Here is a 26,478-nt window from a genome sequence, read left to right on the forward strand (position 1 = left end):
TCTCTCTGTGTCTCAGCCTGACGTCAGCACAGCAGCCTCTCAGCTCCAGACTTCACTCACAGATAAACCTCTAAGGCCATTAATGTAGCCTCAGTACAGCATCCTGCTCACAGGACGGTTGTGCTTTGGTTAAAGCCAGATCTGTTATGACAGCCATCTGTGCTCGGAAATCCTGGTAGTGTGTGTATTGCTGCAGGAACAGAAAAACACATGGCCTCAGTGCTGCATGCTAGTGTGGGAGAAAAGGAGAAGAGCGAGGTGAGACAGCGGGAAGGACGGAGTGCAGCTTTGGAGCAAGAGATAAGATAAGCAGCACTGAGTAACAGGCAAACACAACTCATGATGGAAGACATGCACGCTCTCTCTCTCTCCCTCTGTCTCTCTCTCTGTCTCTGCATCTATCTCTCCATCTAAATATATATATATATATATATATATATATATATATATATATATATATATATATATATATAGGTCAGACAGAAAGTCTATCTTTCTGTCTGACATATCTGTTTCTTGTGCTCCCTCCATCCCCTTTGTCTGTCTGTCTATCTATCTATCTATCTATCTATCTGTGTCTCTCTTTCTGTCTGGCTGACCTATCTGTTACTTGCGTTCCCTCCACCTTTTTGTCTCTCTCTGTCTCTATCTATCTATCTATCTATCTATCTGTCTATCAATCTATCTATCTATCTATCTATCTTTCCGTCCATCTGTCTGTCTGTCTCTGTCTCTCTTTCTCGCTCTCTCTCTCTCTCTCTCTCTCTCTCTCTCTGGGGTGTGGGACAGCAGGGTGGTAGTATAATGTTGGAAATGAGCTGGATTATGGATAAGGCTGGAATGATTGTGTGGGGGAATAATGAGGAGCAGAGGAAGAGGTGATTACAGTGCGGAGATGGCTTGCCTGCCTCTCTTTGTTTGGTTAGCAGGGCTAATGTACGCCTGCGTGATCTATGGGCTGAGCATGGCCTTGTACCTCTCTGACGTCTCCTTTTCCCGACTGACACACAAAAGAAGCAATGAGCGATGAGGATGAAGGTTAGAGTGTGGGCGTGAGCACACATATGGCTTTTGTGTTGGAATATTTACAGAATATTCTACAGTATTGGGCACAGTGTGACAACTCAGGGCTGTGTTCTAATCCATCAGATCATCTCCATCTCCAGAGAAATTCATTAATACAGGAATTCATCAAATATATTCAATGATGTAGTATATAGTACTGTATAATGTATAGTCAACTTCTTAGTGAGAGGTCATGGTTCCCTCTCTCGCTCCATCTCTCTCTCTCTCTCACTGTTCTGGGAATGCTAATGACGGAAGGGAAGGAGCTGAGAAAGTGACAGCATCGTCAGCGTTTTCCTCTGCGTTCGGTGCACACACAGAGGAAGATGCTCTCGAGACCTTGAAATGAAAGAGCGAGTCCACAATGGGAGGATATCCGAGCTCCTTTACAAAAGTTTGCGGGGTGTGCTTTGCAGAGACAGCCCGTCTCTTGCATTCAGAGAAATTTAAATAGCTTTCATCAGGAGGACTCGGTGGACAAGCCCTTAGCTCTCACTGTGGGATAAGCTGACTTAAGCTGTCTCTGTGTCCTTCCCTTTCACATCACCCTCACTCTGCTTTTCTCCTCGTTTTTTCCTTCCACCATCTGTCTGTCATCCTAGCTTTCCTCTTTTTGTCCTTTTGTCCCTCTATCTTTTTACCTATCTCTCTCTCTCTCTCTCTCTCTCTCTCTCTCTCTTTCTCTCTCTCTCTCTCTCACACACTCTGTATGTGTGTATAGCTTGGGCATCACCTTGCTCACATTGTTTATTAAAAAGGCACACAGGCAGCTTTGGCCTTAGCCTGCCCAGCCATGATGCCATAAATATTAAACCTGATCTCAGGGGAGAGAGAGAGAGATGGGTCTGCTGAGAAATTAGAGAAAGAGACAGAGAGAAATGCAGGAGGACACAAGAACATGGCCAGTCTCTCTCTCTGTCTCTCTCTCTCTCGCTGTACCTTATCTTATCTTATCTATCTGTCTGTCCCCTCTCTCTCTTTCACTATCTCAATCTCTCTCTATCTCTGTCTATCTATGTATCTATCTATCTATCTATATCTGTCTGTCTGTCTGTCCTCCCTCTCTCCCTCCCTCCCTCCTTCTCTCTCTCTCTGTACCTTATCTTATCTATCTATCTGTCTGTCTGTCCCCTCTCTCTCTTTCACTCAATCTCTGTCTATCTGCCTGTCTATCCAAACATCTATCTATCTATCTATCTATCTATCTATCTATCTACGTCTGTATGTCCTCCCTCTCTCCCTCCCTCTCTTTCTCTCTCTCTCTCTCTCTCTCTCGCTCTCTGTCTCTCTCTTTCTCTCTCTCTCTCTCTCTCTCGCTCTCTCTCTCTCTCTCTCTCTCTCTCTGTCTCTCTCTCCCTCCCTCTCTTTCTCTCTCTCTCTCTCTCTCTCTGTCTCTCTCTGTCTCTCTCTTTCTCTCTCTCTCTCCCTCTCTCTCTCTCTCGCTCTCTCTCTCTCTCTCTCTCTCTGTCTCTCTCTCCCTCCCTCTCTTTCTCTCTCTCTCTCTCTCTCTCTGTCTCTCTCTGTCTCTCTCTTTCTCTCTCTCTCTCCCTCTCTCTCTCTCTCGCTCTCTTTCTCTCTCTCTCTCTGGCAGTATAATAGTGAATATGGAGAAAGAGTGAAACAGATAGAGGTGAAGGTGAAACCTTCTCTACACTTCCACCCATTGCATGGACGGTTCTCCCAGTCTCCCACCCTGCACCCTGTGATTTATACTGTAGGCCTCTTTACGTACATCATGAAGACATTCAGGATTATCTAAATCGATAAAGGAGAAACGGAAGAATGGAGGACACGTTTGTAGATCAACGGCTCCGAGAGCCGTTGAGGAGGAAATGAGTGGGAACGTCATGTGTCGTGTGTCCACACGGCACGGCATCGAGTGATGAGCAGTCTGTAGCTGTCCGTACTGAAGGTCAGCAGTGATGGATGCATCCTGACATGCCCACAGAGCATGATGTCAGAGCTCCGAATAGCAATTGTGTGTGTGTGGAGATAGATGTGATAAATGCAGTGATGGAGATTCTTTAACAAAAATCTATATTGTTTTTTTTTTTTAAACTGTCATAAATAGGTATAAGAATCATTACTGTGTGTGTGTAAATATCCATGCGTTTCATGTGACATCACACTGTATCATTGCTGCCATTTTAAAGACAGAATATTGGACTGACGGGCGCACGGTGGCTTAGAGGTTAGCACGTTCGCCTCACACCGCCAGGGTTGGGGGTTCGATTCCCATGGCTCTGTGTGTGCGGAGTTTGCATGTTCTCCCCGTGCTGTGGGGGTTTCCTCTGGGTACTCTGGTTTCCTACCCCCAGTCCAAAGACATGCATGGTAGGTTGATTGGCGTGTCTAAAGTGTCTGTAGTGTATGAATGGGTGTGTGATTGTGTGCCCTGCGATGGACTGGCACCCTGTCCAGGGTGTACCCTGCCTTGTGCCTGATGCTTCCTGGGATAGGCTCCAGGTTTCCCTGTGACCCTGAAAAGGAGTAAGTGGTTGAAGATGGATGGATGGATGGAATATTGGACTGACTTCATCCATGACACTGTGTCTGTGCTTCATCAAGAATATATATATATATATATATATATATATGTATATATATATATATATATATAAAAAATTTTTTTTTTTTTTTTTTCTGAAACTGAACAGGTGAAGATTGGAAAAATGTTGCCTGGTCTTTTTCCAATCTTCACCTGTCATTTCCAGTGAACCTGTGCCTGTAGCCTCGGATAGGCGTGGAACCCAGTGTGGTCTTCTGCTGTTGTAGCCCATCCCTTTCAAGGTTCAACATATTGTTGAATAGTTCTGAGATTCTTTTCTGCTCACCCCGGTTGTAAAGCCTGGTTATTTGAGTTACCGTAGCCTTCGTTTCAGCTCAAACCAGTCTGGCCACTGCAGGTTTTTTTGTTTTGCACACCATACTGTGTAAACTCTAGACCAGTGGTCACCAACCCTCTTCCTTGAGATCTACCTTCCTGCAGGTTTCATCTCCAACCAGAATCCAACACACCTGTTTTAGTTGATCAAGAGCTTCTTAAGGTAATGATTAGATGGTCAGGTGGGCACGATTATGGTTAGAATCTAAAGACTTCAGGAAGGTAGAGCTCCAGGAACAGGGTTGGTCTAGAGACTGCTCTAGAGCCTGATGAGCATGAAAATCCCAGGAGAACAGTAGTTTCTGAAATACTCTAATGTGCCATTCTGATGCCAGTCTCCCATGCCATGGTCAAAGTCACTTCTCTCTATTATGAAAAAGATCTTGGCCTGCATGGTTTTATGCATTCCATTGCTGCCACATGATTGACTGATTGGAGAACACCAGTTTGTTTTCCGCCTGTTTCCAGGAACATATCTAAGGGTCACGGTCTATTTTATCAGCATTGTCAAAGTACCATTTATTCTCTTCCGAAGTAAAGTGAGTAATTGTAGACATCTTTCACCTCTAATTACATTTGCTTTGTGCAGTGAAGCCAGAAATCGGGTCCCAAATATGACAACAGAAGAAAAAAAAAAACGCAGCAGAACAGTCATGTGACTTGAAACGCTATGATATTAAGACTCCAGGTAGAGTATTTTTCTTGGCCTTGTTGAAGCCAGAAGACAGATCTCTTTTACAGCACTGTGTGTGTATCAGCACTGAGACCATGGACGGTGTTTTTTTTTTTTTTTTTGCAATGGGAGTCCAGTTGAAAGATTGAAATGGAGGTCCTCAACATTGTTCTGTCTTGGTTCAGCAATGTGGTTTCGCTTCAGCTGTGGTGTGGTCTGGATATGGTGCTTTCACCAGAAACACAGCTGTAGCAGTCAGTATGTAGAGTAGTGGAACATTCGTTATGATTTCCTTGTGCAAACGGGTTTGTACAGGAACAGGTGTGTGTGTGTGTGTGTGTGTGTGTGCGTGCGCGCGTGTGTGTGTGTGTGTGTGCGTGCGCATGTTAAATCACACAACCATCACTAGACCACGATGTGTGTATATTGCAAAAATCATATTTAGCATTTATAACACTAACATTCGATTTATTTTAGAAAGGATCTGTCTTTAAAGCTTTAATGTGAGGATTTATTCAAGATTGTGAAAGCGTGTGAAACAAAAGCCAGATTTCAATTGCTTTGAAGAGACAACAATAAAAGTGCAAAAAATTATTCCGTTTCCAGAGTAATTGGGATTTTATTATTGAGCAAACTAACCGATTTTAGTCGTTATCAGTAATAGCCGTGGATTACACACATCTCGAGCTGTAGCTATTGGAAAAGTTATAAATCGTATCACACCATCACTGCAGCACCATCGAATGTATTATAAAAACCTGCATAATAGTCTCCAGTGCATGTCCCCTGTGTGTGTGTGTGTGTGTGTGTGTGTGTGTGTGTAAAACAGAGGGAGAATAAGGAAAAAGCAGTCCTCTAGTGTAGAAGTGAATATGTCACTAATCATTTTTGCATTTTGGGCAAAGGCCCTGAGGGAGATAATGCTCTGCAGATGTGTGTGTGTGTGTGTGTGTGTGTGAGCTCACACTCACCAGAAGCTCGGCATTAGCAGCTGCTGGCCTGTTTTGCATATTGCGATGGCAAGCGATGGAGTGAAAGTGAGAGAAGATGGAAAGGAAGGCCGCACTTTTGCATATGTGGTGGCAGGAAGCCCTGGACTATTTCAAACAGCCAGACTGGGTGTTTGTCCTTTGCTGGAGCTGAGCAACTGTGATCGGGTGACAAACTCCACGTCCAAACCTTCACTTCTTCTTTCAGAACAGTATGTTCCTCCACTGTCCTCTTTACAATGACTGTAGTCCAACTGTAGTCCTAAGCACATACTCATCCTGTATATATTATGTGCTGTATATCTGCTGAGAGAGAGAGGGCTGATTGATGGATTCCAAGCTGTTCCTCGTGGCACAGAGGCTCACGCGCTCTTGATGCCGTCTTTCCTCCCAGCCCTGCTGGTGCCCTGGAGAGAGCGCATAAGGCTGTGTGGAAAAATTTACCTCGATGCGAAACACACGACCCTGATAGGTTTTCCGAATCACGTTTCCCGGCTCATGCGATTTACATGAAAACATTCGGTCTATGTAAATGAACTGCTCCCGACATTTGTCATTGTTGTGCATATACATGTTAAGTGAAATGTCTTGTGTTTCCTAGGTAACAGATTGCGGTTTTAGGTTTCGTTGCATCAGTTCCACATTAGCAGGTTGCAGCCACGGAAACTGATACGGCCTTCTGGTCTTCAGTCCTGTTTTAATCCAGCTAAAACGCACCAACATTTTCCACTCTTCATAGACACCTAAAAGCAATATCTACATTTGAATTTCAATGACTTCAATGACAAACACACTCAAATATTAATGAGCTTAAATTTTTATACTGCCACAGACAGAGCAAGCATTAGCAGTGGTGCTACGTTATGCATTCATATCATATGAAACACAGAAGGTGAAAAGTGTGCTCATTTATTGACCCAGAGTAAGGTTTTTTTTTTTTTAATTTCTGATATTAAGCTAAAATGGATGTTTCCTAAGTGACCCACACCCAAATGGATTTGTGGCAGCCTGGGAAATCTCAAACACATTCTATCTTAAAGTTTTAACATTTTAAATTCTGGGTACAGGAGGGCGCAGTGGCTAAGTGATTAGCATTCTGGGGTTGGGGATTCGAATCCTGCCTTTTCCCTGTGTGTGCAGAGTTTGCATGTTCTCTCCGTGCTTCGGAGATTTCCTCCGGGTACTCCGGTTTCCTCCCCCAGCCCAAACACATGCATTGTAGGCTGATTGGTATTTCCAAATTGTCCATAGCGTGTGGACAGGTCTGTGAGTGTGTGTGTTGGGTGGCGGTGAAGGGGGGGGTCCCCCGCCTTTGTGCCCCAAGTCCCCTGGGACAGGCTCCAGTTTCCCCGCAACCCTGTGTAGGATAAGCAGTGCAGAAAATGGATGGATGGATAGATACCTGTTCACCACAACTGAAAGTCACCAATGGATTGATTGCCTAAAAGCACCTGCTATTTATCGATTTCATTTACATTTGTCTTAAATACTAAATAATAACGGTTTGTGGGAATACATTTATGTTTTTCTAAAGTTGTAGTGTCATCTGACGGGTTTTCCCAACATGCCACATATATGCTTAATACATATGGTATAACAGTGCACTATATGCCCACTTAAGTGTGTGTGTGTGTGGGTGCTTGCGTGTCTGTCTGCGTGCGTGTGTGTGGGTATGTGTGTGTGTGTGTGTGTGTGCGTGCGTGAGTGTCTGTGTTTGTGCTTGCGTGTCTGTGTATGTGTATGTGTGTATGTGTGTGTGTGTGTATGTGTGTCTTGGAAATTGTTTTTCGGGCATGAGTGAAACAAGCAACACAGGTTAGGGAAGCTCATGTTTCAGTAGACTTATTGTCATCTTAAGCGATTTAAAGTAGATTATGCGATCTTAATCCTAATGCGTAAAGGTAAATATTGTTAAAGTACATTAAATAGTATTTAATGTAATGTAAACAGCATTATGCCCTAGCAAGTTCACCACGAATGATTTTGTTTTGAACGTGTGAACTGTTGCTAATTAAATGAGGCTTGATAAAGTGCTTGGCTGTTCACTCCTCTCTGTGTCCTCTACTGACCTTCTACTGCCGTGTGTGTTTGTGTCTGTTCCAGAGCTCCAGAGATCATCCTTGGCCTGCCCTTCTGTGAGGCTATAGACATGTGGTCCCTGGGCTGCGTCATCGCTGAGCTCTTCCTGGGCTGGCCGCTTTACCCTGGCGCGTCTGAGTACGATCAAGTAAGACTATTATCAGGACTTAATCCTGCACAGTGATCACACATGGGTGCTTAATGCTTGGTTGAGAAAAAAACATTAATGTGGTTGTGCTTTTCACTTAGCCAGAACTGAAGTTTCGTAACTATTTGTTTAAGGCAAGACACTACAGGTAAAAAAAAAAAGAATAATAAATAAATAAATTATTAGTAGTAATAATAATAATACAGATGAGGTCATAAGTTTACATAAGCCTTACATAACAAAGTAAGTACTATCATTTTGTCTTCTGGGAAACATGTAAATATCGTATGTAGCTTCTGAGGAACGGTACTAAATGAATAATACTAATAATAACAATTTACCCCGATCATCCTGTTCGAAAGTTTACACAACCCTGGCTCTTAAGGTATCGTGTTGCATTCTTGAGCATCAGTGAATGTTTGCACCTTTTGTTATAGTCGTGTACGAGTCCCTCAGTTGTCCTAAGTGTCATGAAGAACAGTGGGCGGTTTAACTGCTCGGGACAAACCATGCTCGGGACTTATGAACAACTGTCACAAAACATAAAATCCAGGTGACGACACACAGTATTATGAATCAAGCGTATGTAAACTTTTGAACTTTTTAATTTGTGTAAACTCAGTTATTATTGTGTCTTGTGGACTATATGTAAACATCTGTTTATGTGAAATAGCTGATTCAGGGCAGAACTAAATAAAAAACTAAATGCATTTTTAATGATCCCTCTTATTTATTTATTTTTTTATTAACATTTTGCAGATTCTGCAAGTGGTATGTAAACTTATGACCTCAACTATATCACGTTCAGTCGTTGGCAGTTGATTGCTAATATTCTTTTTTTTTTCTTCTTCTTCAAAACTTAATAAAATTTAAATGAATAAAATTAGCCTTTTAATGTTGTTAGAATTAAAATAATGCATTCCACTGTATAGACACTTTCGAGAGGGAATTTTTCAGTGTAAAATCGAATGTAAATCCAACAATAGTTAACATTTTTTGGGTGGGGAAATTCTGTTATATGCTTCTAATCAGTGCAGGAATGAACATGTAAAATGTCATGAATGTTGGTCATCTAGAAAGTGGTGGTTTTGATTGTAAATAGAGAACAGTGTGAGAATAAAAAAAAAAAGAGAATAGTGTGATTTCATGTGTTTCTACTGTACTAAACATGGTTTATAAGGTTTATAAAGGAACGTGAAGGCAGTATTCATCTTAATGACCAACATCGATTATATCAGGAAACATGCTTTTCAGGGATATATGACATGATGTGATTGTGCCAAGTGGGCGGAGCTTAAGCCTTCTTCAACGTTTCAGATCACGAGGTGGTCCTGAGTAGACAAAAACAGTGAAATAAACAATTTCTCTAGAGTTTTGATCTTTCTATATTTCTATTTGTACAGTTTAAGTGAAGACATGTTATAGATTGTCAGGTCTACGTGTAATGTCTTGACTTAACTCCTAAAACTCCAACACTGTCTAAAAATTCAGCTGTGCACAAATAATTCACTCATCTTTCGAAGCCTTTTGTGAAACACACCAAGATCCTCTGTTCCTTTGTAGAGCTTTTGGACACACAGGTTGTTATCTGAAAATACATTAATACATTATAAATTATAAATGTTTATGAGCGAGTGAGAAATGGCATTTCCTGTTTGGCATCTGCTGTCGAGTATGGCCCTGCAGCGAGGTCTCTCTCTCTCTCTCTCTCTCTCTCTCTCTCTCTCTTTCTCTCTCACCCTCTCTCTCTTTCTGCAAATGGCTATAAAAAAAAATACATCCCTCAATTACTGTTTGTGCTCCAGGGAGAGAAAACAAAACAAACCTCTGGCTATGTTGCTGTTCTCACAGCTTTCCTAAAGTGCAGAGTGTTTGTGTCTGTGTGTGTGCACGATCTTGGGCTTTCATCTCTCTCAGGCCTCGCTGTAATGCTGGACAGATGCCACAACCTGGCCAATTAGTCCCGTTCCTGAGTGCTGGTGTGGGGTCTTCTCTTAACGCCCCCCCCTCCCCCTCCCAAAACCAAATTGGCTCCCTCGAAAGGCCCAGGGCCAATGTTCTAGCTCAAAGCAAATTAAAACAGCCATAAACAAGCTCTGGAGCCCACTTTGATTTGCCTCCTGCCATTTTAGCACATAGCCTCCTTTCTGTGCCTTTGGAGGCAATTTTGGGCACTTTGACATACCTGTGCTATGTGATGTTTGTCTAGACTTTGGGTGGCTTAGCCATGAGTAACCGTGCTATCTCAGGTTGAATAAACACTCGTGTTAAGCATCACTGTTTATTTTAAATGTAGCAGAAATGACTGGTTAAATAGTATTTGATTTAGAGATGCTCATTTAAAAAAGAAATAGGCAGGGAATCCTCCACATATGGAAAAAAAAAAAAAAAAAAGAAAGAAATCACATACTCCCAAGGTTACAGATCTACAGTGTGATCAAGGATTCAGGCGCAGACGTGAGTTCAGGCTCAGGATAAGAGACACTGATTGGTAGGGAAGACGCCGAACATGAGGGAGATGATTACTGTGGATATTGCAGGTTGCCGTTTCGCATTTAGACCCCTTTCAGGTGTATGGACGCCATTCTGTGTAATTGCAGCTCTCAGGCTGTTTATAAAAAGACTTCGGGGGAGGAATAAACCTGGTGGTGATCGCATTCTTGCAGATGCTGTTTATTCAACATATAATGCTGTTATGCTGGAGATGCAGTGTAAAGTTGATGTCAAGAGAGAGACTAGTGAATTTTACAGATGATGAGTACACTTTGTGTACACTTTTGAGTAGTCTTTTGCATATTAAAATGCTTGGGGTTTTTTTTGTTGTTGCTTCTTTTCCACAGATTCGGTACATTTCTCAAACACAGGGGCTGCCAGCAGAGTATCTGCTGAGTGCAGGAACGAAAACTACCAGGTTCTTCAACAGAGACCCAGACTCCACGTATCCACTATGGAGATTAAAGGTATGGTTATACACACAGTCCTACACACACACACACACACGCATGTTCACATATACAGAGTATTTTACTACCGGACATTTAAAAATGAGAACAAAAACCTGAAGTGGTCACAGTAGTGAAAGTCAACGTAACAACAGCACCATCATGACAGCAGACAGTCATGCCACTGACATGGAAAGTGTGTAGAATACCACCCTTGGGCGGCTGTGGCTCAGGTGGTAGATTAGCGGGTTTGTGCACTAATCGTAGGGTTGGGGGTTCGATTCCCGGCTCACATGACTCCACATGCCGAAGTGTCCTTGGGCAAGACGCTAAACCCCAAGTTGGTCCGGATGGCAAGCTAGCGTCTACATACACCTACGTATGTATACACATGAACACAAAATGATTGTTTTAACCTTTATTCGAAGCATGTGTTGTAGAGATGGTTGCCGTGTAAATGCTGCCGTTCTACTGCTTGATCATCAATAGGTCACATGACCATAACACGTAATCCTGTACCTTCCAGGCAATTTGTTTCAATATTGATTCATAAGACAATGATTTGATATTTGATGAAACTAGCGAATCTGATACGATATGACATTGTTCCTCAGCTGCTGCCAATCTCCCACCTCTCCCTGACCCCAAACAAGGTCACTTGATACCCGTTGAACCAAAGACCTTGGTTTCCCGAACTAGCCTTGAGTCAACTTTGGGACACACACTGAGTTGTGAACGCATAGCTTTTCCAATATTGAACAGGTTTCAGTCCACTACGAGGCTGTAGCAGCATGTGGCCTCAATCCGCTTAGCTGAGTGCACATATATTGATCTCACGCTGTGCTGAAAACATGAGGCTATTAAAACTGCATAGACACATCTCGTGCTGAATTGTAATCTCATGTCAAGCAAGTTTAAAGTTCATGAAAGTTTAGTTTACAGCGTGAATATATAGTGTGTTATACAGCGCTGTGCAAAAGTTTTAGGCACCCTATTTTTTTTTTTAGTTCAAACTTTCTTATAGATTTTCTTATTTTATGACTTCTACATTATCAAGTCAGTACAAACACATTTTAGATTCCCAAACATTCGTTTTCTAGGACAAAATTAATTGTTACAGAAAAATGTTTGTATGTCAGTAAAGAAAGCAGCATATTATGTAAGAGACCACTTTTCAGACAAAAACACAATGAAGGCTGCTGGGTTTTGCTGCAAAAATAAGAAGCAAGTGCTTCTTAAGAAGCAAGGTGACAAATAAATAAATAAATAAATAAATAAAGTAGTCTCCAGAACAGGTACACTGTAAAACCGGATAAGTTCATTTAACTCCAAAAATTTAAGGAAACTAATTACCTCCAAATTTTTAAGTTGATAAATCAGTTTCTTTAAGCCAAATACACTTAAATATAACAAAAATTTAACTCAAACTTTGTAATTTAAAATTAGTTTTTGTTATACTTAAGTGTATTTGGCTTAAAGAAATTGATTTATCAACTTAAAAAATTTGAGGTAATTAGTTTCCTCAAATTTTTTGAGTTAAATGAACTATCCGGTTTTACAGTGTACCTGTTCTGGAGACTACTATATTTATTTATTTATTTTTTTTTTTGGTCACCCCAAATATTGACTTTGTGTCATTTACTGCTCTTTAATGTCTTTTTTTTTAAATGTAGAAACATTTCATTTCATTATTTTGAAGGCATCTTTGCTCTACAGCATTTCTTTGCATGTGTCTAAAACTTTTGCACGGTACTGTATATTCACCGTGTTTATAAGCCAGGGCTGGGCAATCTTATCTGGGAAGGGCCGATGTGGGTGCGGGTTTTCATTCCAACCAAGCAGAAGCCACACCTGATTCTATTGAAAGCCAAGATCGACTGATTAAACAGGTGGAATCAGGTGTGCCTCCTGCTTGGTTGGAATGAAAACCTGCAGCCACACCGGCCCTTTCCAGATAAGATTGCCCACCCCTGTTATAAGCCCATTCTATATTAATGGCCAACACTTGTTCATGACTTTGTAAGCCATATAATAATTTTCTGATAGCTCCAGAGTTGTGATGCAACGTTGATGTTCTACCTTTACGGTGGAGTTCGGTTTGCAATATATAAGAAGTGTAGTTATAGTGTAATACATGCTTTCTTAAGTTATTTACCAACACATCTGAGGGAAATCTTGATCATCTTGATGGCTTCTTCTGGTGTCCACTGTCTCTGTGCTCTTTCCTTTTCCATATATAAAATGTCCTTTCTTTGTGCTAGCTAACTAAATAATTTACCTCAGTCGTTAGCTATTAGTTATTCCATGCTTGGCGTCCATAATTTCTCAGGTTGCCTAGCAACTGTTGTAAAATCTTAACCATCTGAATGGTGAGGAGTTTTTTGTTTTTTTTTTGATGAGGGTCTTCCCATGTTATCCATTTAAATTGCTCCAAAAGCAATACTGATAATTGTCTGTTGATATCTGTTTGAATACATGTATCATGTATCGTTATATGTATCATTACAGATTGAAATGTATTCCTGTGGAAGAAGAGCAACTGAACGAATGTTTTTCTTTCCCACAGACACCAGAGGATCATGAGGGTGAGACCGGGATCAAGTCTAAGGAGGCCCGCAAGTACATTTTCAACTGCCTGGATGATATGGCACAGGTAAAGCAAATATTCACATACACAGCTGAAGAAAGATTCAGGCTCACAAAACAAACACCAACGACGTCTGGGTTTTTAGTGACATCACTGAAAAAAATGTTCCCCCGATGAGTTTTGGTAGGTAATATAAATTGTTATAATAGTCCAGCATTGTACGTCATGTGTTCCCCTGTGTGTAATTCCACATGCCTCTGTAACTGTTTTGTCTATGAGTAAGTGTAACCGAGTTCTTCCCCTGGTAAAGTGCCATCACTTGTTACAACTTTAAGAAAATATTTGTGCTCTGAAACTAAGGATGTGACCTCAAGGCTCAAACCAGATTTAGTTAGATGGGTCAAATTGAATCATTAAAAAAAAACAAAAAACTTTTCCCTCCTGAAAATAGCTGATAGTTATTGGAAATTAAATCAGCTCACCCCATTAGCCGTCAAACGTGCCCTGGACTTACCAGCACAGCATGTACTTTTCCAACAATGATGCAAGCCTCTGTGTAGGTTTTTTTCCCCAAAGACAGCCCAGGTCATTCTGCTTCATGAGATGAAAATTGTCAAGTCAAATGAAATCTGGGAATTGAGATGATATGTGGATGGTTAGTCTATGTGAGAACTTGCTCTTTGATATGTTAGCTCACCAGTTCCCTCTTTTCACATCACGCTGTCTAAATTAAGAAATGAAAATAAATACAAATGTAAAAAATAATCAAAATAAAAAATAAAAATGCATTCATCCATCCACCAATCCATTCTACTTATCCTACACAGGGTTGTTGGGGAGCCTGGAGCCTATCCCAGGGACCTCGGGGCAAAAGGCAGGGGATACTCTGGATGGGGTGCCAACCCATCATAGGGCACAAGCACACACACACATACACACATATTCACACATATGAACACACTATGGACAATTTGGAAATGCCAATCAGCCTACAAATCATGTCTTTGGACTGGGGGAGGAAACCAGGGTACCTGGAGGAAGCCCTGGGAGAACATGCAAACTCCACACAGGGAAGAAGTGGGATTCGAACCCCCAACCCTGGAGGTGCGAGGCAAAAATGCTACCCACTATGTCACTGTGCCCCCCATAACAATGCAATAACAAACAAACAAATAAATAAATAGAACTATAATTAAATATGAATAAATAATAAACAAACAAACAACTAAAGTAATATTAATTTTTGAAAAATTAACTTGTACTGTTGGGGGCACGGTGGCTTAGTGGTTAGCACGTTTGCCTTGCACCTTCAAGGTTGGGGTTTCGGTTCCTGCCTTCAGCTTGTGTGAACAGAGTTTGCATGTTCTCCCCGTGCTTCTGGAGTTTCCTCCAGGTACTCCGGTTTCGTCCCCCAGTCCAAACACATGCATTGTAGGCTGATTGGCATCTCTAAATTGTCTGTAGTGTGTGTGCGATTGTGACCTGCGATGGGTTGGCACCCTGCCCAGGGTGTCCCCTGTCTTGTTCCCCAAGTTCCCTGGGATAGGCTCCAGGCTCCCCATGACCCTGTGTAGGATAAGTGGTACAGAAAATGGATGGATGGAGGGACTTGTACTGTTTTTATTGCTGTATTAGCTCATTGTGGTAACTTCTCTCTAACAGGGTATTTAGCCTAATGGTATTTTCAGACTGTGCCTTATGTGTACTAGAATTAGGATGTGTTTATCAATAGAGCCTTCTGTAAGTCGCTCTGGATAAGGGTATAAGGGTTAATGTAATGTAACTCTTATTTGCATTACACTGAGTCAGTGAATATGCTGAAGCCTGGACATCTCTAGTACTGCTCTACACAATGTGTGATGAGATCTCCAGTTAGACAGACAGACAGAGTCAAAGCCCAAGCTTTCATTAAAACCCAGAAGTTGAGGTTCCAGGGTGATTCAGGCTCTGCTCAGAATAAATGAGCAGTGAGCTGTTTGGGCTGTGTGCTTGGTTTGTATTATGGATGATTGCAGAAGGTCTAAATGCTGGGATGATTGCCCAGGAAGTTGAACCGCTCAGCCTGCTCTCCATCCAGAGAATGACAGGAAATACTGAGATACTGTGTGTGAGACACATCTGGTCTGAGAATGTTGATCATAATGCTCCAGGCCTACAAACATTTACAAGGTGCACAGTAATGTTTCGCTTTGTGTACAAATCAATGACTTTTTATACGAGTTGTTGCATGTAGTATTCAGAGTGGTGATGTCATCGTGAGTGCCCAAAAGCCGAGGAGTGAATGGAAGAGCATGGAAAGATTACACCACGTAGGTTTTTCTACATCTCAGGACGTTTGTAGACGAAGGACGCAAACGGTGTCGGCCGAGCGTTAACTGACAGACGTGATTGACTATTCCAGGGGACAATGTACTCACAGGGCTGGCTGTTGATTACACTGTATTTTTACACTTTGAAATATGTCTATTGCACTGCCATATTTTCACATCCATGTGCGTGTGTGCGTGCGTGTATGCTCCTAAAGTCATTCCATTTCCCAGCAGCGGACAGCCTGATTATTTTTCAGTGTGTGTTGAAGATTATTCCTTTATCATGCAGCAGATTGATTGGGGGGGGGGGGGGGCTTGCATGAAAAAAAGGGGAAAGGGAATCAGATTTGCGTCCGTGACCGGCAGTTTGTCAGATAGCCTCAGGGGGGTGGGGCTGCAGATAGATCGCTCTGCTTTATTTAAAAAATGTGCCTGTTATCTCTATCTAAGAGATTCCCACTGAACTAGTCTTCTCCTTCATCTCAGCTCGAACCAGGCACTACACTTCAACAGCGTTCTGATGTGCAGCTTTTTAATTCACTCTTTCTCTCTCTCTCTCTCTCTCTCTCTCTCTCACACACACACACACACACACACACACACACATATACAGTACACACACGTTAGTTTATTGTACTGTCCTTATGAGGGCCTTCCAGTCACAGAATTATTAATGTAGGAAATTTATACTATACCTACACCTAAATCTAGCCCTAAGCTCAACCTCGGCAACCAGAAGAAAACATTTTGGCTCTTTTATTTGTTTTTGTTTTTTTAATTTAAAAATAAAAGCTACAGTTTTCCTCATGGGGACCAGCCTATGTCTCCACAAGGTCAAAATTCTCAGGTTGGTCACCACCAAGATACACACACACACACGCACACACACATACACACACACACCCTACAAGGCATTCTTCAATGCATAATAAAATAGTGTTCCAAAACTTGCTCATTGTAAATGACTGATTATGTAGTCCATGCATGATTTTGACCTAAGTGTCATTAAACTGTCCTGTGTACAATGTTTTTAATTAGCAGAATTATGTATCTGTTTTGACTTTGAACCCTTTAGGCTGATTAAGATCTTTGCTTTGGCGCCAGGCACATTCCAAAGTGTCTCTGTGACGAGCCGTTAATAAGAATGCAAATATTTGGAAATATCACAGAGGTGCAAGGTTACCAATATTCTTACTAAGACCTGGTGACATGTTGATTATGTATCTTTGGGTTTTGCTCCCATGGGTCAAATTCCTGCATCTCTTTTTTTTTTAAACAAAAAAACAAGTGAAAACTTTGGTGGAAAGCCAACGTTCACAGTATCGGCTTTTTGACATATATGCATATATTTACTGTATGCCTTTAAAAAGCAAATTCTTAGCAGTAAGTTCTAGGTACTTTAACACAGAGCAGTGACCAAGGAATTCATGTTGGACTAGAACACCTGTGGCTTACTTTATCTTAAACACCTGGTTGTGAGCCAGGCATTGACATGCGGATTAAACTCGGTTCTTTGTGCGCCTTCACGTGCAGGTGAATGTGAGCACAGAGCTGGAGGGCAGTGACATGCTGGCAGAGAAGGCAGACCGGAGAGAGTTCATCGACCTGCTGACCAAGATGCTAACCATCGACGCAGATAAAAGGATCACGCCCATTGAGACGCTGAACCATCCATTTGTTACTATGGCTCACCTGCTGGACTTCCCCCACAGCACACAGTGAGCATCAGACTGCGGCTGTACACAGCCACACATACACACATATTACTCCGAGCACTTTAGAGTCTGTTCAGGGTGAAACGATCATCCATCATTCCGGAGATGGGATTTTTTACCCCAAAATGAAACTTTGGCTCAGTGTGCTTAAAGTGCTTGATTTTTAAAAATCATATCTAATTGACAGAGATTATGATTAGGTTATGACTGCATGATGAGTGTAGTCACAGCCACAGAGACCGTATCTGGAACCTGAGATCAGCCAACTGAGCAAGGTGATCTCGGACCAGTTCCAGACGAACTCTAGCGTGGTTCTATTGCAGTGAGAAAGTGATTTGACTCTGAGTCAAACAGGAAATGAATCAAACATGTCACATGTTTTGGGTTGCAGGCAGCATTTTTGCTGTATTTTCCAGCTGCTAAATTGACCCATGATGCAAAAACTGAGCTAAAGGACAGAGTAGAAATTAGATTTTCATGTGGCGCGACCCGCCCTATCGTCCGGGTGATCGCGAGTTCAATTCCCAACTGAGGCCGGGAGATCAAGGGCAAAATTGGTCGTACCCTAGGGTTAGGGTTAGGTTGGGAAGGATGACATACTTTCTTAACCCTGTCAATCAGAGTGACACTAGCCAATCATGGGCGTCTATGAGCTCATGTATGAGGAAGAGTGCGGATAGCAGGGTCCACCGAGTGTGTTATGCTGCCCTGTGACACTACATGAACATCGCAGTTTGAAAAGTGCATTTGGTTGGATTCATGTGTCTTGTGTTAGTTGTGTGGAAACTGACCAACACCAGAAAGTATGTTTTTACCCTATAAAGCCCTCAAAATGTTTTTTGTTTGTTTGTTTTTTGATTCATTTAGTTATGTATCGTGTGAATAAAACCAAACCAAACAGCAATTTGTCTCTGATTCAAACTTGCCAAATGCACTAATAGATATGAAAGCACCCTTAGAGTGTTCATTAGCATACTTCAGGCTTCTCTGATTTCTCTACTGCAAAGTCTGGGATTGTAATAAAGCTTGACAAATCAACATATTGTGCAGACCTAGTTTGGTCATTTTGACCTGACAGTAACACGGTGTTTTAAAATGGGTTTATAATTACACACCTGTCTTCGGATATATGAAACAAACTGATTCGAACTGTCACTTCATACATTTCTAGAAAATCTAAAGAGATGATCGGGGACACTGGAACATGACAGTGTACAGCTATAACATTAATGCCACTTTCATTTTTCAATGATTTTTTTTTTTTTTTTTTTGTAGTGTCAAATCCTGCTTCCAGAACATGGAGATCTGTAAGCGTCGCGTGAACATGTACGACGCAGTCAACCAGAGCAAGACCCCGTTCATCACACACGTAGCCCCCAGCACTTCCACCAACCTCACCATGACCTTTAATAACCAGCTCAACACTGTGCACAGTCAGGTCAGTGTCTACACACACACACACATGCGCACCAACATGCATACCCTTTCGTCCTTTCCTTCCCTTTTGCCTCCTAAAGTGCAGTTATTGAATCACACACATTGACTCATTTACGGTGAAGCAATGCAGAGAACTTCTCCAAACCCCCACAGGTTTATGCTGATTGAGGTGTGTGTGTGTGTGTGTGTGTGTGTGTGTGTGTGTATGTGTGCAAGTCTTGTCCTGAGGTCCTGTGTCACAATGTGCTAAACAAATACGTCACAGTCTATACTTCCTGCTTTTCTTGCATTTTCCTTCTCTCCAGCCATACGGGTTACATGGTCGGCCAAACTGCTGACTTAAGATCAGGCCTAAATCTGTTTTTTAAGTTCTTACATCCTGCTAAATGATTTCCTCCTTCTCTATCCATCTGATCAATGCTGTTCTGCTATTCTACAGTGCTCAGTTTCTCTTAACCATGCACTAATCGAGTTTTTACACTCAGAATAAAAGACATTATCGGCTGGTTTGCAGAGGTACCAGAACTGCTAATAAGAAAATCGTAGCAAGCAGTGAGAAAACAACAACAACAACAACAACAACAACAACAAACAAATAGATTTTACCAACAAAACCCTAGGATACGTCGGTGGACTAGTTGTTTGTTTATTTATTTATTTATTTTAGATGTGCGGCAAGAAATAATAAGAAAACAGCAAGGCAAATATCTGGTTCAAGTTCAATTTCAAGTTCAAGTGGCTTTATTGTCATTTCAACCATATACAGTTGGTATAGTACACAGTGAAATGAAACAACGTTCCTCTAGGACCATGGTGCTACATGAAACAACACACTAACCACATGAGACACAGAACTAAATAAGATCTACAAACATTCTACATAAAGTACACGTGCAGACGTGTGCTAAAAACACAGGACAGTACAGTACCTACTAAAACAGGACACCAGGTACAGTAAGTGACAGTGTAGCGCTGACCAGTACACAGTTTTAGTGTGGAAGTGTCTGATATAACAGGTAGTGCAGAAGATAGGTGCCAAGGAGTACCAATATAATTTAAACATGGTATCAATGTAAACATAACATGCTATGACTGAGTATTCAGCAAATTAGCTTCATACCAAATATGGACATAGCAGTTATTGTTGTAGCAGCCAGGTAAAGTGTAGATAGTGACAATAAATGATATACTGTATTATTTATAATAATGAATAATTAACTAATAAGCCACACCTCTAATTTTAACAGACAAAAGAGACCACAGGTTTGTGTAGTCACAGGCCAGATAGATAAAAGTTGACATGTAACAAATACCATCTATTCTATACTACTTGTATTTAGTTGTATTTATGAATCAAACACTTGGACATGTTTTTTTTTTTGTTGTTAAATAAATCAACAAATACATACAACAGATCATCATATCACAACTGGATAACGTCTCACATAGACTACAACATAAAAGCAAAGAATTGGACAAAAAAAGAAAAACAATAGAGGTTACATAACCATCAGTTATATATTATATAATTGTACTATGGAAAGATATACATATAAGGGTACATAAGATATCATTATATAATTGTATAATAGAGAAATATACATGTGAGGGTACAAAAGGACCATTAAGCATACTTTTTATATGAAAATGTTAAACGATGAGCTTTCCTGTTTTTGGATTTTGACAATACATCTATACCCATTTTTACCTCCTTCTCAAACCCTTTTTACTCTGTTTACATTGTGATTATGAAATTTACATAAAAATAAAATAAAATTGATAATGAAACCATCATAATTTGAGTAATGATCCTTAATGTAATAATCACATGATTGTAGGATAAGAATTTTTTTTAATATTGTCGAAAATAAAACCTTCTATACCTTCCTAAAAACTCTGGGTATATTGGCAGCACCAAAACAGATGGGAAATCGTTTCAGTGGAATTTTCACAAAAAAAGCATTTTATTTCATTATCACTTGTGAGTTTGAATAGAAACTGATTGGTAGAGTAGACTCTAGGAATTATTTGGTATGAAATTTCCCTAACCTTATTTTGTAAGGAGGAATTTTTGAAGCAGAGACCAAACTCGAGTCCAGTTTATATTATTAAAGAGATCTTGGACGTGTTGATCACCTGCGTCTTCTCATTACTTATGTAATATGTTCAGAGTCTGCTGGTGATTGGATACGTCTACAAACATAGTCATGCACCCGATAAATAATATTGTCCGTGACACAAATGAAGAACGTTGCCTTTATTTCTAAATTGCTCCAATATCCAGACATTTTCTTCCACATGATCTTCAGTCTTTTCCTTTTGTTGTCACTTTGTTATGCTAACGTTTTAACCTACACCTCCCAAGGTGTCATAGGAATGTAGGGCCATATTCAGAGTTACACACACATAATGAGGATTTAATACCAAAATTGCGTGCAGTGATATTCAGACCTCAGACATAACTACAGACTGTAAATACACTCAAAAATGCCACTGGAATGGCATTCGAGGCCAATATTAAATAGATAGACATGACACTATTCCTTACTCATATTGTCGCTTCAAATTTCACAGAAGGTTGTTTTTTTTTTTTTTTTATCGAGATGCTATTGAAAAACCGTATCTCAGATGCTTCTACTATAGAAAAATCTGCCAAGCTCAGATGTGGGAACTATATTCAGGTAATATGCATATTGTGCATGGCACACTGAGAAAATCAAGTTAAGCAGCTGTATAACCTGAGTCTGAATAAGCATAAAATAACTTAAATATTCATGTAGGAGGCACGGTGGCTTAGTGGTTAGCACGTTTGTCTCGCAGCTCCAGGTTTGTGGGTTTGATTCCTGCTTCTGCTCTACGCTTGTGGGGTTTGCATTTTCTCCCCGTGCTTTGGGGGTTTCCGCCGGGTACTCTGGTTTCCTCCCCCAGTCCAAAGACATGAGTTGCAGACTGATAGGCATTTCCCTGTCCAGGGTGTCCCCTGCCTGTCTCCTGGGATAGTCTCCAGGCTCCCTGTGAGCCTGTGTAGGATAAGCGATGGATGGATGTGACTGATGTAACTTTTGGACTTAAGTCACCAACTCTGAATATTCATCGAGACATCCCCTTTCCCTGTAATTTACTGGCTTCTGTTCACACATGCCCTTCCGACTAAAATCTTAAACTAGCTCTCATCCTTTTTTATTGCTTCGTCAATCTTCCTGGGACATTAAAGTAAACACTTAACCTCTTCCACGTTAATTACAGTTGAATTTCCACTATAAAAAGCGCACATATAGAAAAAGAGCTCACGTGTACTTGTTGGGTGGTAAGGTTTGTGCCGTGTGAGATTGCGAAAAGGGCTGGGCAGGTTCACATTGTATTAGCAGGCTGCGAGCTGCAGTGTTTATTTTGTTTGATGAATGCCACAGTGGCGTATTGATTAACTCTCTCCCCTGGTGCTCATCGGCCACACAAAACAAGAGAAAATGAAAAATGAAACGTGCCACTTGGAATTTTCCCCGTGCAGACTCTAATGAAAAGCTTGTAATTACTAGCAGTGGCATGAAATGAAACAGGATTGCTTCAGTACTAAATGAAAGTAAATAAAGCTACCCTTCATTAAAAAGCTGTGGTTTGGAGTAGGAAATGTTGATCAAGGACATTTTAGATACTTCTTGTTCCACATGTCTGCTGTGGATTGTTGTAAGCATTGCGTTTGAATCAGCAGCGACTATATTTGTATTTAAACGCATGAATGGTGTAAGCATTCTCTCTTGCCCAGGCCTGAAATGTCTGCTTGCTTTTGGTTTCTTATGGATTACAAAGTCTGCATTTACTTTCCTTATTTCCTTTTTGTCTTCGTTGCCAGACTTAGAGTTAAATGAAAGTATTTCACTTTAGTCCTACTGCTAAGAAGAAACTCAGACGCTGCAACAGCCCGAGATGGTAAAAATAACAAGATAATAGGTGAAAGGCTCCTGAACCATGCAGGATAAAACACTCTGGAGGGGAATAAAGACCAGGCTGAGGCATTTGAAAAGCTTGGTGTCTCACTCTTGCTGTATAAATGTGTGTGGGTATGTTTAATCACAGTGCAGTGCAGAGAGAAATTATTATCTGTCGCTAATGAGACTGAGCAAGTTCAGTGAGCTGGAGTAGCATAAACTGTAACACAAGATCAGTGATTGACACCTACTCATCCTCCGTCCCCCTCCCATCCCCGCGTAGCGGTCAATAAGCCGTTTTATTGAACACCAGATTGTGTACTTGTGCTGCACATCAAATAAATGTAGCATTTGTGTCGCTACATAAGGGATTATTAATGACTTCAAATATGAAGTATTAAAAGGATGGATTTGGGTTTTTTTTTTTTTGCAGTCTTAAAATTTTTAATCTTTAAATCTGTGTAGAATAGTACATCGAGCTTATTTAGTCTCGTAAAATGCATGGATGCTTTGGCTTTCAGTCTCATCGATTGCAGTTTTCTTAAAAGCCATTTTTATCATTTTTGAGACAAAAACATCCCTTAAACATCTTTCACTGCTGATGACCCTTTAGACACCTACTCTATAATCTGTGCATTTTTATCTGTTATGATTTTATCATTTTTTTCCCATCTCCCTGAATGTCTCTCCACTCCGTCCCCTCCCACACCCACTCCTTATGCTTTTGTTTGTCTTTGTTTGTTTGTTGACTCCATCGGTTCCTTTAGGCCACCAACCTGGCTCCCTCCTCCACCAGTGCCACCCTTTCCCTTGCCAATCCCGATGTCTCCATACTAAACTACCAATCTGCACTCTACCAGCCTCCTGCAGCACCCATGGCTGCCGTGGCACCCAGGACCATGCCCCTGCAGCCTGGTGCCACTCAGCTCTGTGCCGCTCGGCCTGACCCCTTCCAGCAGGCGCTCATTGTTTGCCCACCCACCTTCCAAGGTGAGAGCACTATTCCTGCACATGGAGTCTTGGGTTGTCTTTGAACATGTCTATACTACGATTTGCAAAGGGATTGATGAGTTTTAAAACACTTCTATTACTGGAGAGAATACTAGATATTTAACAATGTGCATTAATTAAATACACACTCACCGACTAAATTTTTATCTTTACACCTGCTCATTCATGCAATTATCCAATCAGCCAATGTGTGGTGGCAGCACAATGCATAAAATCATACAGATACACGTATCATGCAGATACAGCTCAAGACCTGTTCATGTTCACATCAAGCAATATGTGATCTCAGTCACTCAGTTGTAGTGCCAGACGGGCTGGTTTGAGTGTTTCAGAAAGGGCTGATCTCCATAGCCCATAGAGTTTAAACAGAATGGTGTGAAAAGCAAAAGACATCCAGTGACTGACGGTTCTGCAGGTGGAAATGTCTTGTTGATGGCTAGACTGGTTCTAGTTACCACAGAAACTATAGTAACTCAAATAACCAGTCTTTATAACCATGGTGAGTGGAAAACCTCAACACAAAGCACCTTGAAGCGGAAAGGGCTACCAATCCCGACGCAGCAGCTCACCAGCAGCTCACAAGACCACATCAGATTCCATTCGTGTAAGCCATGGACAGGACTCTAAGGCTACAGTGGGCACAAGCTCACTGAAACTAGACAGTTGAAGACTGGAAAAAGTTTAGGTTTAGGTGAATCTGATCTGGTCTTCTGTTGATTGGATAATTGCCTGACTGAGCAAGTGTTCCCGAGTCCATAGAGATGCTGCACCGAGGCCTGAGAGTCAGTCTGATCTGGTCTTCTGTTGATTGGATAATTGCCTGACTGAGCAAGTGTTCCTAATAAAGTAGCCAGTGAATGTCTAGTAGTGAACCTTGAAATCTTGATGTCTAAGCACTGAGGTCTTAATGGTAGTCCAGTTATTCGGTTGATTGATCTGAATTTCCTATGATCACTTGGTGCATGTAAATGTCAGTCATGTGTTAGAAATAGAACTAGAAATGCAGATGATAAGAGCTGTGGTGCCTATGGTGTGTCCTCAGGGTTGCAGGCATCCCCCTCCAAGCACAGCGGCTACTCCGTACGGATGGAGAATGCTGTTCCCATAGTGACTCAGGCCCCCGGCGGTCAACCCCTGCAGATCCAACCTGGCCTTCTCACACAGGTACAAACACTTCCTCCTTCACCATGGCAGTGAAGAACCATGCATGCTAAACTAATTATACCTCTCTGTGTCTCCTGAATGCACTGCTACAGAAGAATGTGGCTTTGGAAAAGAGCAATTAGCATGACCCATTTTGTTTTAATGAACTATAATTCACCTCCTCTGACAAAGTCTTTCTCATTTGGTCATATATTATAATTGCTTGTGTGTGTGTGTGTGTGTCACAGGAGCTGGTCCCAGAGCCTGTTACCAGGCTGGGCTTTTTGTCTCCACTGAAACTCAGCACTTGTGTTTTTTTTTCCCTGGAGTGAAAGCCAGTCATGGTCTGACGAGCATGACAGAGGCCGGCTCTCAGAAAGATCTATGGACGCTGGCGGGTTTTTTAGCTTCAGGGGCCATAAGGCAGGACCTGCGTTGGATTGATGATGTTTGGCTTGAACTTCTTGACTAGCTGGTGGAAGTTTGATACTTTCCATCCAGTTTAAATCAGACCTTAGTTACTTGTTTTATGGAATAGAGACACGTCATTTCGTAGCAGTTTTTAACGTGATGATATCCATAATGTTCCTTGTTTGTGCGAGAAAACCTGGTTCCTTTCTCGCTCTATGCTTGTTTGCCTGAAGGTCTGAGAGCCCTCGTGTCTTTCAAGTGTGTGTGAAGAGGGATGAGGCTAGTCCCAGAAGGCTGCCTAGGCCTTTATCTGGATCAGGAATGCAGAAAATGCAGGAACAATAAGGGAGGGAGAGCATTCAGAGCCTCTAGGGGTGACAAAGGGCCTTCACCAAGCGAGAGAGACTGGGCGCCATGTCAGAATGGGGGTTGTGCAGAAGATGGCTATGCATGGAAAAGAGCCCTTATCTGGGTTACGGTTCCAGGGCAGACGAGCTGATTACACACCCCAGGCCAGCATGAGAGAACTGAAAGTGCCCAGAATGTAGGAAAAGGGCTGCAGGGACATAATGTCTAGTGTAGACATAAATATTTGTGACCATGTGGCTGCAAAAGAAAGAAATAATCTGCTATCTGTTGAGAATAAAGTCCTTAAAGGAAGTTGAGTATGCGCACTGCATATAGGTAGGTTAATAGTGCTTTCAGTTTTTCATGTCAGCTAAAACAATACCAAGTGCTGACTTGAAGTGTTCCGGTTAAACATCACCAAAGTACGTGAAAAAGGACATGTTCTAGTTTTACGCACTTTTATGTTTCACAGCTTGAATCTTTGAGATCAATTTTTCAACTCGACTAATGACCGCCCTTCGTGTTCCTCTCCTCTAATCCCAACATTTGGGAAAAAAAGATTGCAGTCCACAGCAACAGCAGGCAAAAGATGAAGGTGACTGTAAATATCCTGGTAATTTTAGCCATCCAGCAAACAGCTTTAAGAATATTCCAGCAAAACGGGAAGCCATGTTCCACTAAAGACATGGCCAAACATAACTGAACCTTTTTTTTCCCCCCCGAAGGCGTTGTTTGGACTGTCTCTAAGCTTAAACATAATAGACCCCTGCCGTTTGTGGTTAGGCCTCCTTTGTGTGACCCAAACACTACA

General features: G+C 41.5%; 1 protein-coding gene across 3 annotated transcripts in view; it reads left to right on the forward strand.

Moving 5' to 3' along the window:
- hipk2 (homeodomain interacting protein kinase 2) overlaps positions 1–26,478 on the forward strand; it is a 98,785-nt gene that overhangs the window by 61,055 nt on the left and 11,252 nt on the right. For all 3 annotated transcript variants that reach the window (XM_053622796.1, XM_053622798.1, XM_053622799.1), the window contains exons 3-9: positions 7,715–7,838; positions 10,679–10,798; positions 13,347–13,433; positions 17,210–17,394; positions 18,667–18,829; positions 23,522–23,744; positions 24,808–24,929. In XM_053622796.1, the coding sequence (XP_053478771.1) occupies positions 7,715–7,838; positions 10,679–10,798; positions 13,347–13,433; positions 17,210–17,394; positions 18,667–18,829; positions 23,522–23,744; positions 24,808–24,929 (1,024 nt within the window). The remainder of the gene's footprint in view (positions 1–7,714; positions 7,839–10,678; positions 10,799–13,346; positions 13,434–17,209; positions 17,395–18,666; positions 18,830–23,521; positions 23,745–24,807; positions 24,930–26,478) is intronic.

The sequence above is a fragment of the Ictalurus furcatus genome, chromosome 4 (assembly GCF_023375685.1).
Source record: "Ictalurus furcatus strain D&B chromosome 4, Billie_1.0, whole genome shotgun sequence".
NCBI lineage: Eukaryota > Metazoa > Chordata > Actinopteri > Siluriformes > Ictaluridae > Ictalurus > Ictalurus furcatus.